The sequence below is a fragment of the Haliotis asinina genome, chromosome 11 (genome assembly GCF_037392515.1).
Source record: "Haliotis asinina isolate JCU_RB_2024 chromosome 11, JCU_Hal_asi_v2, whole genome shotgun sequence".
NCBI classification, from domain to species: domain Eukaryota; kingdom Metazoa; phylum Mollusca; class Gastropoda; order Lepetellida; family Haliotidae; genus Haliotis; species Haliotis asinina.
The window spans coordinates 25,184,163-25,203,166 of NC_090290.1; the positions used below are offsets into that span (position 1 = coordinate 25,184,163).

Consider the following 19,004-nt stretch of genomic DNA (forward strand, 5'->3'; position numbering starts at 1 on the left):
GAAACCGGCGAATACATATGCGAATATACGTTCACGTGAACAACAGCCCACACGTGCACATTCAGAGAGAATTACATAATTCAACACGAAATTCCATAGTATAGGCAGACACATATGTGCATATTGATAGGCAGACACATATGTACATATTGATAGGCAGACACATATGTACATATTGATAGGCAGACACATATGTACATATTGATAGGCAGACACATATGTACATATTGATAGGCAGACACATATGTACATATTGATAGGCAGACACATATGTACATATTGATAGGCAGACACATATGTACATATTGATAGGCAGACACATATGTACATATTGATAGTTACATTTACACATAATACATATAACATAGTCCCATATAAGCACATAAGTATTCATTTATACATTTACACATTTACATGTGTACAAAACCGTAGCCACACATAAACACATTCACACAAATATAGTCACATACAAATACACTCGGATTCGCCGTACAGTTGACTCTTGACGGGGGTTCGCAGTACAAGGTCACTTCAACATCAACGGGGATTCAAAGTCAAATGATTCCTCTACATTAACGGGGATTCGTGCCATATACTGGACTCTTCCACATTATCGGGGATTCAACGTCAACTGACTTCCACATTAACAGGGATTCGTCCTTCACTGGACTATCCTCTTTAGTAGCGGGATTCATCGTTCATTGGACTCTTCCACATTAACAGGGATTCGTCGTTCATTGGGCTCTTCAAAATTAAGGGGAATTCAGCTTACAATGGACTCTTCCACATTAAGGCGTATTCGGCGTACATTAGACTCTTCTTCTGCTTATAATGTTCTCACACACAGACACACAGACACAGACAGACAGGCAGACACACACACACACACACACACACACACACACACACACACACACACACACACACACACACAAACCTTAGACAGTAACCGCTAACAGGAGAAGCAAGCCAAACGGTGTAGTTTGACGGTAGAATAGTTCTATAACTGAGACAGTAAGAAGGGCAGATATCTTGGTATTGTGTCCTTTTCAGTAAATTCATGTGTTGTTGCGTTAAGTCAGTTAATCACGGAATAGATTAAATCTCTTCACCTGATCTCATCTGATAAAGCTGCACTAGTTGATTATTAATGGCGGGAGCTCCAATCGCCATGGTCTGTTCCTCGCCCTAGAGGAGTTTGCCGGGATTACATGTGTCTGTAGCTGCTACCTGTGTCAGTAATAAAGCAGGCAATATAACTAACGTTATATGAAGGTTAGAAAACAAGAGAGTACCCTTTCCCTAAAGTCAGGTCACTACCATGAGTGAGTGAGTTTAGTTTTACGCCGCATTCAGCAATATTCCAGCTACGTGGCTGCGGTCTGTAAATAATCGAGTCTGGACCAGAGAATCAACATGAGCATCGATCTGCGCAATTGGGAACCGATGACATGTGTCAACCAAGTCAGCGAGTCTGACCACCTGATCCCGTTAGTCGCCACTTACGACGTCAAAGTCTCCTTTTATGGCAAGCATGGGTTCCCAAACAAATGAAAATTGATTACCTACGAGGGCGAACTTATCGGAGTTCATATTTTTTATACTTGAAAGGTTACCGTATAGATTGTGACACCGGAGGTTGCCGTATAGCTTGTGACAGGAGAGGTTGCCGTATAGCTTGTGACAGGAGAGGTTGCCGTATAGCTTGTGACAGGAGAGGTAGCCGTACATTAGAAGACAGTAGTGGTTACCCTATAATGTAAGGCAGCAGAGGTTACCATATGATATGAGACATCAGAGGTTGCCGTAGAGTTTGTGACAGGAGAGGTTGCCATATAGCTTGTGACAGGAGATGTTGCCATATAGCTTGTGACAGGAGAGGTTGCCGTTTAACTTGTGACAGGAGAGGTTGCCGTATAGCTTGTGACAGGAGAGGTTGCCTAGTAACACAAGGCAACGTTGGTTAATGTACAACACAAGGCAACGTTGGTTAATGTACAACACAAGGTAACGTTGGTTAATGTGCAACACAAGGTAACGTTGTTTAATGTACAACACAAGGTAACGTTGGTTAATGTACAACACAAGGTAACGTTGGTTAATGTACAACACAAGGCAACGTTGGTTAATGTACAACACAAGGCAACGTAGATTACAGAACAACACAAAAACACAGGTTACTATTGCATGAAATAACAAAGGCCGGCGCTCTGTTACTCAAGATGACGACATCCTGACATGAGACTCAACTTTACCGCTGCTCATGCCATCGTCCACAGGATTGTCTCGGTTACGATTTATCAATGACGCAATGATGCAGATTACCATTTGCATGGGAAGTATTTTCAAACCAGAGTTGGTGACATGTCAGTAATGCCACAGCAGCATTCAAAACCTTGTTCCAGGCTACTGTTACACAATAAAACAGCGTCTTTGGAAGACATGATCACGAAAGACACCAGGTGTTTATGCTGTGGGCATGTGTTGTGGCAGATAGTTGTGTACGTACATGCAACATAGTTCCGTGGCTGCCACTTCTGGCGTTATTATGAGAGAATCTTAAAAAGTAACGCTTGTACTAACCACACCCAGTGTAAAGGAGCAACGTGCAATCCAAAATCTATTTGCGCCAGAGTTAAATTGATTTTTATAGAGTTGCTCACACGAACTACCTATTGCAGAACTTGATTTTCTCGTTCACAGCCCTGTGTTAATTACTTCCAAGGAACGCAATGGAACTCTAAAATATCTGTACTGGAAACAGCCTTATCACTATCACGCAAGGCGTTTGTATCGGCTTTGTCAAGTTACAGTCGACATAGGTACCAGTAATCACAGGAGTTTGCTGGTTGATTTGTTTGTTGCACCTTGCCAGATTTCAGGTATATGACAAGTTTGTCAGGATCAGACAATCACGTGATTGACATCATAGGCATCAGTTTACGCAACTGGACTACAATGACATGCATCAGCCAGGTCAGCGAGTCAGACATACCCGGTAGTCTGATGATCAGTGTAGATAAATATTTTGTAATGATGATAACTTTGAGCCACGCGCCAACCACAATCAACTCCAGTTATGTTAATTGTAATTCATGCATTTCAGTCTTGTGAACTGGTCTGTACAAGTTAAGCCACGCCTACAAAGGGAAGCTATCTTCATCACAGTGTCAGGAATGAGGGAGATTTAAGATGATTTATAGTGATTTCCCCTTTCTCCTCATCTGCATAATCAGGATGTTATCAGGCATAAATGGCAACATCTTAACGTCATTAACTACAAAACAGTACTTGTCTTCTTTCAACTCAATACATAAACAAACTCGACCTGTCTCAGATATACACATTATACGGCCTCTGAGTGTTGATGACCATATGCCCGAATCTACCTGTTAATAACCATAGCATATGCACCGGCCGCTTCCTCCCTGGCCTGTTTGTTTTGCAGGGGATTTATGCAGTTTGCATTAATTTTTTTCAGTTCTTATCGGACAAAATGCACAGTATTCAGTTAGCATATATGAGGGTGACAGTTATATTTTTTCTATCATCCTCATGTTTGCATACATTTTAAACCTACTAAGACACAATTAACTTACAGTGTTAATCTTGTCGAAAAATGTGCGGACAATCATATGTGTGTACAAACCTTCAGTACATTTCTCTGTAGATGAGGTGCTCTGTGTTCAAACCTTCCATATAATTATTTCAGTAGACGAGGAGCTCAGTGTTTAGACCTTCAATATAATTATTTCTATAGACGAGGAGCTCAGTGTTCAAACCTTTTTTTCTTCTGACGAGGGTCTCTGTGCCCCATACTTCAGTATAAAAATGAACTGCTGACGAGTGACTCTGTGCTCAAACCTTCAGTACAAGTGTGCTCAATACAAGTTTGAAATACTTATGAGGTGCTCTGCGTTCAAGCCTTCACTGCCGATTATAAGTATATAGACTGCATTAGCAATAAAGACAACGGTAACATCATGAACAAGGACAACCAGTGAATAACATGAGCGGACATGATCACAATGTGTTTTGGATGAGTACGTATCTTTGGTGCTGAATAATACATGATGTAGGCTACCAGTTAAAGCCTCGGTGGCTGAGTGGGTTAGATCGCTGACTTGCGATTAGGCGCCCCACCTTGTGGTTTAAACTCCAGAAAGGCACACAGCTAACAACAGGTAGTGGAGTTTGTAACATGTGAAAACTTTCTGAAATACACGGTGTATAAACATACGACGCAGTTAATTTGAACTTAAGTATTTTGAGTGGTAACGTAGTGTTTAGTACAGGAGAGGGAAAATAACATTACTGACATGCACTGGGTATTTACGGCAACGACTAACACTTTATATCAGGTGTCGATAAATAGACGTGGCATGATCTTCATGAAGAGGTGAAATTAGCATTAAAGGTACCGAATCACGAATTGTGATTGACATGAAGTCTCGGTTCTGTTCGCGGAGTTCACCTTGTTCTTCAGCAACTAAGCCGACCTTTGGGCGGGTCGTGTTGTATACAGTTGTCGTCAATGGTAACGGTCCATATACTGGCAGAATCCTTCAGAAAGTAACGTATGGGCATTTGACAGTTGTTAGGATTACACTGTCACGAGTAAGCCACCACGTCAGATATTCCCTCATAACATGGTAAATAACGATGTGTGGCTTATTTCTCCTTATACAACCCTTTAGCGGTAATCTGTCTTACTATCGCCGGTATACCAGCAACGTGCAGCAGTTGTAGAGATGTACCGTATTTGCTCTAAAATGTGTATAACTAGGTATTTGGGGAACACCCCGTCTTTGTTAACTTGAGACTGCTACTACCCTTGTTCGAGTTTGTTTTTGACTTAATTGACTGTATGACATCGGGGGTCTGTGAAAAACGACAAACTTACCTGTTAAAAATGTGTAGATTGCCTCGTAGTTATATATAAACAAAAGGTAATACGTTGACACTGTTACCTTGATGAAACGACCTCTTAGACGGCGCCCTTTCAGGAAAGAACAATCTCGATTTCACCCCAAAAGTAGTGGAAAGTAGATAAAATGTCTGAAGCTTTGGTGACATTGTTTTGCTTAAAGGCAAAATTCCTTTGCCATTCAGACCCTATCTGGATATCTGTTTGTCAGTCTGGATCTCTCTGTATAGATCTAGGTATGAAACAGATGAGACGGTTTCCTCTTCTCACCTTGTATCTAGTGAGTAAATATCAGGCTGGTCGATCAGTGGAAAGTAATTGACCGTTGGGCCGTTATTGAACGTTATCAGATTATAGAAATACCTGAGGCTGAAGTTAATCTTTTGAGCCAAATTCCTTTGTTTTTGACAATTCGAGAAGTTCCTATTAATGTGCATAAGGAATTACATCTGTAGCAGTGGGAACACAACCGGTTACCACGGGGATGCCTACCTCCTCGTCCACAGGTCACATTGATCTTATCAGTGACGTAGTCCAGAATTTCACATACAGTTTTCGCATTCAGCTTCAGATGACATTCACTTTCATTTTTTTTAACAAATCACTTGATGATAGATACTGATGAATGTTCAGCGTCTGTTATAGATTCGGGTGATATTGGAGAGTGGACCTCTCCTGTTATTTAGATGGTTCAGTATCTTGAAGACGTTGACTGAAGGTCGTGGATCAAATCAGGACGTCGTCATATCTGGGCTGCTGAAGTGTCCAGTGGTGGTCTGTGGTTTGTCTGACACAAGCGTAGAACCGTTAGGTACGTGTTGTTGGTAGGTGAGAGATGAGGGTGCTGACAATGTGGAGTGTTACCTCTCTGCTTACAGTGGTGTGACACCGAGTACAAGTGTCTTAGTACCTTGTACACAAGGGTATCACCCGGGGCACGCAGCTTGATCTACGTTCACCAAGGGTCATTGATTCCGCCGATACTGAGTGTGAGATTAGAGGTGTTCTTGTGGCGCCAGTTGCTACGCAAATAACCCGTATCCAAGAATAATGTGTATACACATCACGATAAAACACGCAAACCCCTAATAATGTTCTCATGTTCGCGACTAGACACTTTGATGTAATCTCTCTGTTGGGCAGTTATGCTGCTTATCGATTGTTATAGTTTGTGGCATTCCTACAGACATGTTGGCACTTGTCGGTCAGTGATAGCGTAAATGCTTTCTCCTATGTGCATGCATTTAGTGGCATGCTCTTACTCCATGGTGCCCTGCACACGTTAAACAAACCTGGCAACGCACGACACGATGCAAAACGCTATGAAACTTCGTGAAACCCTGATAGATACTCCTTGCGTTCAGTCAACGTTTCATGAAACACTGCTAGAGATACTCCCTGTGCTCAGTCAAGGTTTCATGAAACACTTCTAGATACTCCCTGTCCTCAGTCAACGTTTCATGAAATACTGTTGGGTATTCTCTGCCCTGCAATCAAATTTTCATAAAAGACTGCTAGGTGTTCTCTTTACCGGCAGTCAACCCTCAGTGTCATGAAATACTGCAAGACATTCTCTACCATTTGTCAACCTTTCGAGGAATACCGGTCTGTAGCGGCCAAGTCTCATGAAACACAGCACCGCCAGCGTAAGGGTTCATTATTCCGTCAGTCAGCATTACTATCCAATCGACATAACATGACATACTGTACTGCGTTTGGATTCAATGTGTTTCAAGAAATACTGGGCATTTTCCTCAGTGTTTTTTCATGCCAATTTAGTCCAAATATATCGGTGGGTGAGTTATCAAACACTGGCCTGAATATGGTTGCTAAGACGTCACATGAAAATCTTACATGTTTGCACAAACTATACTGCGGAACCGATATCCTGACGAGAGTCAACATATGCGGGTATAGTGTGAGTTTGGAGAATTTGACCCGCACTAGTTCTGCATCCTCCTGTCGCGCTGGGTCCTGATGTCGTCAAACTCCAGACGATCCTTGACTTCTGGCCTACCTACAGCCAGCATGGCACACGATTTACAATCTGCATTGCTTCAGGCTTCACCTAAGTTGATCAACACATATTGTATTTGATACTGTAAGGTACAGGGAACATGTTTTCATCATAAGAAACCCTCAGTTGGACATTGTGAGCAGTCATCTACAAAGACGTTTGGAGGCGCTCCCACACCCTTCCTTCAGATCGGTGTCCATTAGGATAGCTCCGCTTGTGGATTCGAATAGCTGATTTACCTCACACTTGGCTTTAAAAAGTGGTAAATATCTAATATCTGCTCCATTTCAAAGCTGTCCTGCCCCATCGATATGACATCAGGCATACAGCTGAAATGGATTCGACGCGTCTTGAAGTCCACGTACCGTATTCACTACATTCCATGTATAGTCGAGCGAAATAGTTATATTTATTTGCTTCCTGTGGAAACACAGACATACAATAGGAATGGCACAGGGGTAGCTATAGGTGTTGCTTTATTCACTTGGATAAAACAACACAGGTGAGGAATTGATATCTCTTTCTCATGTGTACAAGATGTAGTTGAATGAACGCATGTGATTTGTATAGACGGTAAACTTGTCGTCAGCGATTACATTCTTAGGATCCACGGCAGTCATTTTGTTTCTGAACGTTTCGTTTCTAGTTAAAGCACGAATCCTTTGTGCTAAACATGTACGCGCTATGAGCTGTACGTATTGCATATTAATGAGATGTATATTAATAAACATGTCAGCAAATGGTCTGATTGACAGGAAAGACCACAAGGTGGACACTCTCTCATAGTGTCAACGGTGATGCAGTGAGTCATGATGGCACTAAGTTAGTTCTATCTACCGACATTCACAGTGGGAGACTGCTTGTTTAACCAGCACACTGCCTGACGTAGATAGGTGGGCCAGACGTTTTGAGGGTAGGTCAAAGTATTGATCTGACATGCTTGTTGAATGTCGGATATTCTCACTGAAATCCACACCTCAATTACTGACTGAACAAACCTGAAGGTATATATGATGTAATTTTCTGGATTATGAACTGAAGCCAACAATGCAGCTATTGTATATACTTAAACTGAACAAAACAGTTATTTTACACGTTTGCAAATATTTCTAATTAAGTTTAGTTCTGAACACTATGCACAGATGCAATAACTTTCAACAAAGAATGTTTTAAAGAAATATGAAAAACATTGGTCAAACGTAGCTGGAAAAAAAATACATTTTACACAAAATTAGACAATTTTATCTTCAGAAAGCAGGAAACTGTACCTGGGAGTATTTAATTTACCAATAGTAGAGAGAATGCCCTGAACGTGAATCGCAACAGTAGGGTATCTCTCTTCCGGGGTTTACAATATTAATACAGATTATCTAAGTATAATGGCTGAAGCTACATGTATTTGTGGCATGTTTTCAAACATTGCTACTGTGCACCTAGCAAAGTGTTGAAGACACGTTTCAGGATTTACACTACAATACTCTAAATAGTCGTTCAAAATGTCTTTCAAAATATTGTATTTAATGTATGGAAAATAACCAGTTTGAAAGTCATAAATGCCGGAATACAGGCAGCAGATCTAGATTAATTCACAGAGCAGAGTTTAGTTACCTCCTGTACTTATCCTCATTTATCAAGTTGCACATACCGTCTGCTCATCGAAGCACCTGATTTCATTGTCACTGTACAGCTTTGTAGCTTCATTTTTCGGTATTAGATATGACTGTGTACTTTCCTGAATTCTCTCCTTTCACATGAATTAATCAATGCAAGCATCATTTGAGAAACCTTGAGGTTACGTTAAACAGATATACAGGAACTCATATTTAGCTCACATCTGATTAATGCCATGTCCGACAGATTGTAAATGCTTACAACATCCTACTATTAAACCTTCAGAAAAAGATACAGATGAGAGCGTCTGTAGCTACAGTGAAGATATAGCTTTGGTGAAACTTAAATAATACGAGCCAGAACACCCGACGGCTTGATTCACGAGCCTGGTTGAGACCTATGACTATGATTTTATTCGCGCTTTCTTCACTATAAGATATAGAAAGAAACACTCATACAATATTTTACCCCACAGCCTAGAAGCACAGGGCTATGGTCGTGTCTGCTGCGGATGATATACTAAACGTCATGCTTTTCATGTAAACGTAAAGTTAAAACATACAATGGCACCCTATAATGACAACAAACTTTACTGAGTGCAGAGCTTCCAACCCCCCAAAGAAAAAAGGCGGGGTCCAGATGCTTAAAAACCGTGATTTGTAACATAACGATTTCTTCCACAGAAGCGAGGTGGGGCAGGGGTGGGGGGTTGTCGAAGTGACATCTCACCTCACTTCCAAGAGTGAAATTGTTATGTTATAAGCAATGTCATACAAAATCATGTTGTCCATCAATAGGATCCATATGTTACTACCAATAGAAAGTAATTTGGGTTTCGTAGGTCGGTGAAAACAAACTCAAATAGCATTTATCCTAGAAAATCGTTAAGTCCGTTAGAATTAATGAGATTATGGTGTGTTTTCATCACGTTCGAAAACCAAGACTACTTTCTACTAGTTAAATATGTATTTGAATCATAACCAAAAGGGTTTTACATGAGACAACGTAATGAAAAGAAGCGATCTGCTAATACTTTTAGCGAATGTATAACAGGAATGTAATATCTAGACATTATATAGTTTGCCAATGTGAATCATAATTCACATGCACGCCCTAGTGTATGTTGTCTGTATCATTATATTTCACGACGAAAACAATGATTCTGTTGAATTCTACGATGGCTTAATAAAAACAAAATGCAAATATTAAAATTAGAACAAATTAAAGTTATAGGAGCAATGTCAGGCTATTACCTTCTTCGAGGAATGTATCCATCAAGATCCACGAAAACAAGTGATATATAATTCATCTGCAGATTTCCCAAGTGATGTGTCTTTTAACAGTCTAATATACGAAAAAGTGAAATGTCGTTTCAGGTATTTCACATTGCTGTATAGTCTCATTGGCCACCCAATATAGTGCACCCATTGCATAAGGTCCGTCTTTCTTTTTAAAAAAAGTAATTTAGTTAGCCAATAATGAGCAAACAATCACTGTACTGGCGGTTAATCCTTTGAAAGAAGGGTGTTGACACAGACACGAAAGAATGTATTCAGTATAAATTAGTAAAAACATACATAAACACGGTCTTTTGATAAATCCGCATAAAAGTAATTAATCAATCAGCGTGTTGTCGGTTAATTCTTTGATCGATCCAGACACAAGAAATGCCAAATGGGGATCTTTGTCGGGTAAAGTTGCGTTACCACTAATTGTACCTGTTATAAATTCATTAACTGAGCAACAAGTGAATGATGGCAAATAACGTGTGGGTTTATACTACCTAACACGGATTACAACCTAGCGAGACCAAGTGATCTTGACAGAGTCGTCTATGAAAACAAGTTGTAACTCCGAAACTAGGCAAAGCAGGAGACAAAACTAAATGATAAGAGATTGTGAGAACATATAGTTTTCAGTTTTCACAACAACTGTCGCGATTTCAGGTTTGTACAAATCTGTAAACGAAATATTTAATCCCGTGACATCTAGATGAATTCTGCACAGGCCTCATATCTATACCTTCTATTACGTCACGGAGACACGCCGCTCTGATTGATGGAAATTTCGTTCGCGGCTGAGAATTGTGTACTGTTGTCAAAAAGGTCGATTTAAGGTAATTAAAGATCGAAATAAGTAGTTTTAATGACGGGGTTTCATTCATAACGGTGCCAATGAGTGATTTATATATTTGCACCCGATGGGTATATGTGATCTTTAGACAAGAAGCCAACAGACCAAATTCTGGACAGTCTGAAGTTCCCACTTATGCCTTAGATGCTCAGATGACATGTTTGTCAAATTGCTTCCATTCGCTTCGAACATTTCACTTGAGGAAAACGTTGCTTCCATTTTACTGCTAAATACATACGTAAATATAAATGCTGTCAACATAAAAATTAGAACACAATAAAAATAAGAGCACAATTTCTGATTGTGTAATTGTATAATGAACTTGTCATGCGTCACTGAATCAAGACAACTGGGCATCGGCTGACACTGAAAAAAGGAAGACTTTCATACAAAGTGGAAGAAATCATTCCTTCAAGGCTATTGCAGAATAGCCTCTTACCACAACGGTGGTTTTGAAAATCTCCTCTATTTCCTTATAAAATATGATGAAAACAATTTTACTGGATGAAATATTTTCAGAGAAGATGAATTATGAAGATATGTCGAAATAGAATTTTGATATTATTGACATTTTTGCACCCAGAGCGTCCAACGATGAACTTCTGAACAGTGACACACATTTACACTGTCACCTGTTTGGTCTACGGCGAGGATGCAATCTACACAGAAACTGAAGACATCTCAACGGAAGTCTAGAGGCGGGTTTTGATGACAGCAACAAAGCGCGGCGTTGTGTCCCCTTGGACTTTGTACTGAGAGGACTCACTCAGCTAAGACCGTAGAACCAACCATCTCTATAAACCACCAAGACGACTGAGTTTTCAGAAACAGTTATCAAACAGAACACTTTACACCATATATAAATGAAATTCATTTTCCTTAAGGGAGTAAATCAGGCACTTTTACCTGATACCTTTGACAAACAGACACGCAGATACGGATTAGCATATTGTGTCATGAGAACCCCGCAAAAAGATCGACAACATACCCGTATTGTGATAAACAATAATTTAATGTTCCACCTGCCTGCCATAAATTTGACAGACAAAGATTTTTTTTTAATTTTAGAATACATATAAGCCAGTATGAACCCAGTACATCCAAGATCTAGCCAACAAGCGGTTGCAGCCTAACACGCCGTCTTACTTAACGTGTCCCCTGCAGATATTCTCGCCATTGTACACATTGAGATCGGATACTTGTCTGATCTGATGTAGATATTCTGGCCGTTGCACAAATTAAGATTGGAGACATTACTGATCTGTTATAGGTATTCTGGCCACTGCACACGTTAAGAACGGAGACTTGACTGATCTGATGTAAATTATTAAATATTCTGGCCATTGCACACGTTAAGATCTGAGACTTGACTGATATGATCTAGATATTCTGACCATTACACACCTTAAGTTCGGAGACTTGACTGATCTGATGTAAATATTCTGGCTATTGCACACGTTAAGATCGGAGACTTGACTGATCTGATGTAAATATTCTGGCCATTGCACACTTTAAGATCGGAGACTTGACTGATCTGATGTAAATATTCTGGCCATTGCACGACTCATCTTCACTTCAACACTGTAACTCTAACGTATAAAAATAACTGCACCTTTTCCAACTCTTTTAATGTATCCACTTCCTCCCTTCCAGACTGTTTAGTCTTTTGAACCCTTCAACAAGAACACAGAGACATACTTTACTTCTTATACATTCGTTATTATATAACTAACACCTGTTCAACGTGCATGCATTGTACTGTCACTACCATTCTTTGACACTGCAGCAGCATTGCTCACCCAAACGTACAACCATTTGTCCCCGCCTTCGCCCACATAATCAACCATGCAAAATTTTACAATACGGTGAATGCTTGTGGAAACGTCCTGGTGTTCATAATTTATCACAATGCTAGAAACGGCATGTTGATAGTGACAATTGTCTCGCGACTGCCTTGGCAACGAGCCCGGTATAATTGATTACCACTGTTGTCGCAGTTTCATTCGTCTCGTCGGTCTTCATCGGAAAGGTTTCAGCGAGTTCGTCTTTGAGAAGTCAGGTACCACTGTAAGCTCACCATGGTAAGTACAATGTTCTGGTTAAGGCAGTAACACTACACGAAGTCACAGTTCCTGATACAGATGGTTCATTCTGAGTGTAACTTCGGACGCTCGCTTGTAGGAACTACTGACATGGGAGCGTTGATGTCATACATAAGCTGTTGTCAACTCTAATTACAGTCTAAATGGTTTGGCGTTATATCAAAATATGCGATCAAACAGATCTCCAAGGTAACAGAAGATATAACATTCTAGATGTCAGTCAACAACCTGAGTATTTTCATAATCACTTTATCATCATAAACATGGTTTGACAGCTTGGTGGGTAATGATTTGTAGAGTGTTTAGTAAACCCGTCTGATAATTTATTTCGTGATTCTGCCATGAAAGTAACGTGACCAGCCACGGCGGTGGTATATTGGACGATCAGTTGTGCGATATGTTAGATACCCCGGGTAACTGTAATATGCCACTGACAACATAGTTTGTTAATCTAATAATCAAATCTCTCATCGTTTGACAGCTGCGTTGAGCATCCCCAGGGTTATGTAAAGTAAAGTAAGTGCTTTTCTTGTTGAGTTGATGCCATCTAGACATATCTATGGAGGTATATATATATATACTCATCACCTCGAACACCCGTGTGGGCATTTGCCATCGGGGACAGCCAGAGACAGTGCGGTATGGGCCGTGGCATGACTCACCCGTTAATGATTGTTCTTTATGTGTGTTATGCCTAACCATTTTTATCTTGAAATGATTTCTATATTTCTCTGTCAAGGTTGAGACTCTCATAAATATTTCTATTCAATATTCATGTGGAATATTCCCGGAAAACATTTGGTGTTGCAATTAACGGAGGTCCCTATTCTTGTCGTGAGTTGTGGATGCACCGAGTGGTATTAAGTCTCGTGGCGGGTTTCCATGACAACAATTGCATCGGTATACTGAATCAACCATTAGTGTTTACAATATATCGATTAGTGTGAAATGATTGAAGCTTTGATCCTCTATAGTTGCGTCAGTATATGTTGTGTACGCATTTGTCAGATCGATCTAAGGTGTATGTAAAACTTAGATGATCTGTTAAACAACAATAACAAAATGAAAATCGATACTTGTTCTTTGAACACAGATCGATGTTGCTGGGGAAAGGGCATTCAGCGTGGGTGCGTCGACTACTGCAAGACTGAGCCAGGTCTTTCAGTAGCTCATGGGGTTGTTAGAACCTTGAAGCTTTATCCACAAGATGTATTACTGATCAGGAGGCCTAACAGTATTACATGCTTCACGAATGCTGGCAGTAACGACAACACATGGCGTACTGACATGGATATCACATACACATAAGTGAGTGAGTGAGTGAGTTTAGTTCTACACCGCACTCAGCAATATTCCAGCTATATGGCGACGGTCTGTAAATAATCGAGTCTGGACGAGACAATCCAGTGATCAACAACATGAGCATCGATCTGCGCAATTTGGGACCGATGACATGTGTCAACCACGTCAGCGAGCCTGACCATGTCCACCCGATCCCGTTAGTCGCCTCTTGCGACAAGCATAGTCGCCTTTTATGGCAAGCATGGGTTGCTGAAGGGCTATTCTACCCCGGGACCTTCACGGGTCTCACAAAATATAATCAGTGACGTAATGGCATGAATATCACATACACATAACCCATGACGTATTGACATTGATATAACATACACATAACCCATGTTGTATTGACATTGATATCACATACACATAACCCATGCCGTACTGACATTGATATAACATACATATAACCAATGACGTAACGGCATTGATATCACATACACATAACCCATGACGTATTGACATGGATATCACATACATATGACCCAATGACGTAACGGCATTGATATCACATACATATAACCCATGTCGTATTGAAATTAATATCACATACACATAACCCATGACGCAATGGCACGGATATCACATATAGATATAACCGAAGACGTATTGACCTGAACATCACATACACATAACCCATGACGCAATGGCACGGATATCACATATAGATATAACCGAAGACGTATTGACCTGAACATCACATACACATAACCCATGACGCAATGGCACGGATATCACATATAGATATAACCGAAGACGTATTGACCTGAACATCACATACACATAACCCATGACGAAATGTCACGGATATCACATATAGATATAACCGAAGACGTATTGACCTGAACATCACATACACATAACCCATGACGCAATGGCACGGATATCACATATAGATATAACCGAAGACGTATTGACCTGAACATCACATACACATAACCCATGACGAAATGTCACGGATATCACATATAGATATAACCGAAGACGTATTGACCTGAACATCACATGCACATAACCCATGACGCAATGGCACGGATATCACATATAGATATAACCGAAGACGTATTGACCTGAACATCACATACACATAACCCATGACGAAATGTCACGGATATCACATATAGATATAACCGAAGACGTACTGACCTGAACATCACACATGCAAGAGGGACAACCTTATTTCCGTAATAGCAGATATGGTCCATGTTGAGATGGTTATTGCGTCGTGAGCATGTCTTTGCCAGTCAGTATCAGATGATATATGGTGTTCACAATTCTGGAACAGGTCACAAATACGTGAAACGTACTAGTCAAGTTTTCACCAGAATACGTACGTGAGAATGCGGCATGTCAGTTGGTTGCGTGGAGCATCATTTTGGTAACTGGTGTGTCAAACTTGGAACTACTCCCACATCTCTACCACTGAACCTTCTGAAAGATTTACTTTATAAGTGAGTGAGTTTAGCTTTACGCCGCTCACAGCAGTATTCCAGCTATATGATGGCGTTTTGTATATAATCGAGCCTTGACCAGACAATCCAGTGATAATAAGCAGGAGCATCGATCTACGCAACTGAGATACCATGGCATGTGTCAACCAAGTCAGTGAGCCTGACCATCCCTTCCCGTTAGTCGCTTCTTACGACAAGCTTGAGTTACAGAAGATCAATTCTAACCCGGGTCTTCACGCAATGAATTCTACCTATTGCACACTATGACCTATAGAAGAGAAAGCTCTGAAGCTATTTGCGATTAACAAACATTAATCTTTCTTAAAAAGGCTTGTGCATTCTCGGGTGTTCGTCAACCAACTTGTTATTAAACAAGTTGCTAGTTCTAACATTATTCCTTCTTTCCAGAGGGAATGTATCTCTGTCCACGTCGGTCAGGCCGGAGTCCAGATGGGCAACGCTTGCTGGGAGTTGTACTGTCTGGAGCACGGCATTCAGCCTGATGGTCAGATGCCCTCTGACAAGACCGTCGGGGGTGGTGACGACTCCTTCAACACCTTCTTCAGCGAGACAGGAGCAGGGAAACACGTCCCACGGGCCATCTTTGCAGACCTCGAGCCAACAGTTGTCGGTAGGTGACGTGCTAGAAAGGTTGCACAATCGCATCAGTTCTTTGAAAATAATCAAGTGTACAAAACATTATGGTCTACCTTAAAGATGCCAGCAATTTCCCTCACAAAACAGAGAAGTAGTGATTGAAGTGGTTACAAATTTGTGTCTTAAAATCGTTTGAAAGAAAAGGTTCTTTTTATTGCAACAGATGAGGTCCGTACCGGCACCTATCGCCAGCTGTTCCATCCCGAGCAGCTGATCACCGGCAAGGAGGACGCCGCCAACAACTACGCTCGTGGCCACTACACTGTAGGCAAAGAGCTTATTGACCTTGTCCTTGACCGTATCAGGAAGTTGGCTGACCAGTGCACTGGACTCCAGGGCTTCCTCATCTTCCACAGCTTCGGTGGCGGAACTGGCTCCGGCTTCACCTCTCTCTTGATGGAACGGTTGTCTGTGGACTACGGCAAGAAATCCAAGCTTGAGTTCGCCATATACCCCGCCCCACAGGTGTCTACCGCCGTAGTGGAACCCTACAACTCCATCCTGACCACTCACACCACCCTTGAACACTCCGACTGCGCCTTCATGGTCGACAACGAGGCTATCTACGACATCTGCCGCCGCAACCTCGACATTGAACGTCCAACATACACCAATCTGAACCGTCTGATTGGACAGATTGTCAGCTCCATCACTGCCTCACTCCGATTTGATGGTGCCCTGAACGTGGATCTGACCGAGTTCCAGACCAACTTGGTGCCCTATCCACGTATACATTTCCCTCTGGCTACCTATGCACCAGTCGTCTCTGCGGAGAAGGCCTACCACGAACAGTTGAGTGTTGCTGAAGTCACCAATGCTTGTTTCGAGCCCGCCAACCAGATGGTCAAGTGTGACCCTCGACATGGCAAGTACATGGCCTGCTGTATGTTGTACCGTGGTGATGTCGTCCCGAAGGACGTCAACGCTGCCATCGCCACCATCAAGACCAAGAGAACCATTCAGTTTGTTGACTGGTGTCCAACTGGTTTCAAGGTGGGCATCAACTACCAGCCACCCACCGTTGTTCCCGGTGGTGACCTGGCCAAGGTCCAGAGAGCTGTCTGTATGTTGAGCAATACCACCGCTATTGCCGAGGCTTGGGCTCGTCTTGACCACAAGTTCGACCTGATGTACGCCAAGCGAGCCTTCGTCCACTGGTACGTGGGTGAGGGTATGGAAGAGGGAGAGTTCTCCGAGGCCCGTGAGGACTTGGCAGCTCTGGAGAAGGACTATGAGGAAGTTGGAGTTGACTCCACTCAGGACGAGGAGGAAGAAGGAGAGGAATATTAGGCAGATGCCTGAGTTATAGGTAAAGCGTAAAGGTTTTAGAAAAAATAACATCCAAACTGGCAACGATGATTTTTAACCTTTTCTCAACAGATTCTCTTATATGCAATCCAGTTGAATGTCACAATGTGCTTATTCACCCTTGATGTTTATGTCAACAAGGGTGGTTTTGTTCAATTGTCTTTTTAAGCTTTACTCGGAGTACTAAGCAGTACTGCGTTAAATCACGGAGTGACATTTCAGGAAACTGCTTGATGAAGTAGAAATAAGATAGATGATTTGCCATATATAAATGTATGCTAATTACAAAACACTGTGTTTATCGTTTGTCCAGGGACTCTCCGTATCAGTGTTACTTTATGGCTTCGTGTCCACCTAGTACTAAACTGAAATAACGCTGTCATCTACCTCCGCCTTTTGTTTTTCTTTCCCTCAACTTAACATGTCACATGGCCATATATATCAAGAATTGTCTATCATTTTTCCCCTTCTGGGTGAGTGGGTGAGTGAGTGAAGACTTCCATTCAGACACACGCACGCACGCATGCATGCACGCACACACGGGCCCATTACGACGCGCTACATGTACGCATGTTCGAGTATCTAAGTGAACCAAGGCTATCACATTTGTGGCAAACAGGGATGACTGGAGAACCTCAGAATGCAAAAGAGAGCCGTGTGGCTTTCAGGAGGAAACGCGTGCTAGCCTCTCGAATTAATGACAAAACCGAAACAGGCAAAACAAAACAATTAGGCGCTAAGGACCTATAAAGCTTATCATGTTAGCCACGATAGGCCTTCTTAGTAACATAAATAAAAGGACAATGTAGTTCAAAAAAGGACATGTGCAAATGCTTGTTTATTCTAAACTTGACTAAAGTAACAGCTTTCTTGTAGGAATCAGTAAAAGTCAGCGGTTCACAAAGTCCAGAACACTGCTGTCAGGATAGTGACGAGAACGCCAAAATCATCGTTCATAACGCCAGGTCTTGAGGATTTGCATTAGCTTCCTACTGAAGCGAGAATCAACTTTAGAATTCTAGGCATGGCGTACAAATGTCGAAATGATATTGCCCCACCATATCCTTCTAATACATGTATGCTGGTAAACTACCTCCCTATAAAGAATCTTCGATCTCAAAATATGAATCTTCTGAAGACACCAAACTATAATCTTACAACTCAAAGTCAAAATAAGTTTATTGTAGGCCCCCGGCCCATATACATGAGAGTTATAGACTGAGTGATGAAGAGATATTTACATATATATTTAAGGGTATACAATTCGTTTAATAAGATCATCTCTTCTTGCTTATGCATACTTTATATACAAAGATAGTTGAACAATAATAGTTTTTTTAATGCTTTGTAACAAAGACATATATGCATATAGGGGTTGTTTAGCAAGAAAATGGTGTGGTATGTATTGTAGACGCAAGAAAAACAAACGACCAAGAACTCGCATCCACTGGGTTTAATGG

At 41.3% G+C, this 19,004-nt stretch overlaps 1 protein-coding gene across 1 annotated transcript; it reads left to right on the top strand.

Annotated features, from left to right (window-relative positions):
• The first annotated feature begins 12,656 nt into the window (after positions 1–12,656).
• LOC137255754 (tubulin alpha-3 chain-like) lies at positions 12,657–17,930 on the top strand. The gene is made up of 3 exons (XM_067793268.1): positions 12,657–12,769; positions 15,988–16,210; positions 16,400–17,930. The coding sequence occupies exons 1-3, from the start codon at positions 12,767–12,769 to the stop codon at positions 17,524–17,526; spliced, it is 1,353 nt and encodes a 450-aa protein (XP_067649369.1). The 5' UTR covers positions 12,657–12,766; the 3' UTR covers positions 17,527–17,930.
• The last annotated feature ends 1,074 nt before the right edge of the window (positions 17,931–19,004 follow it).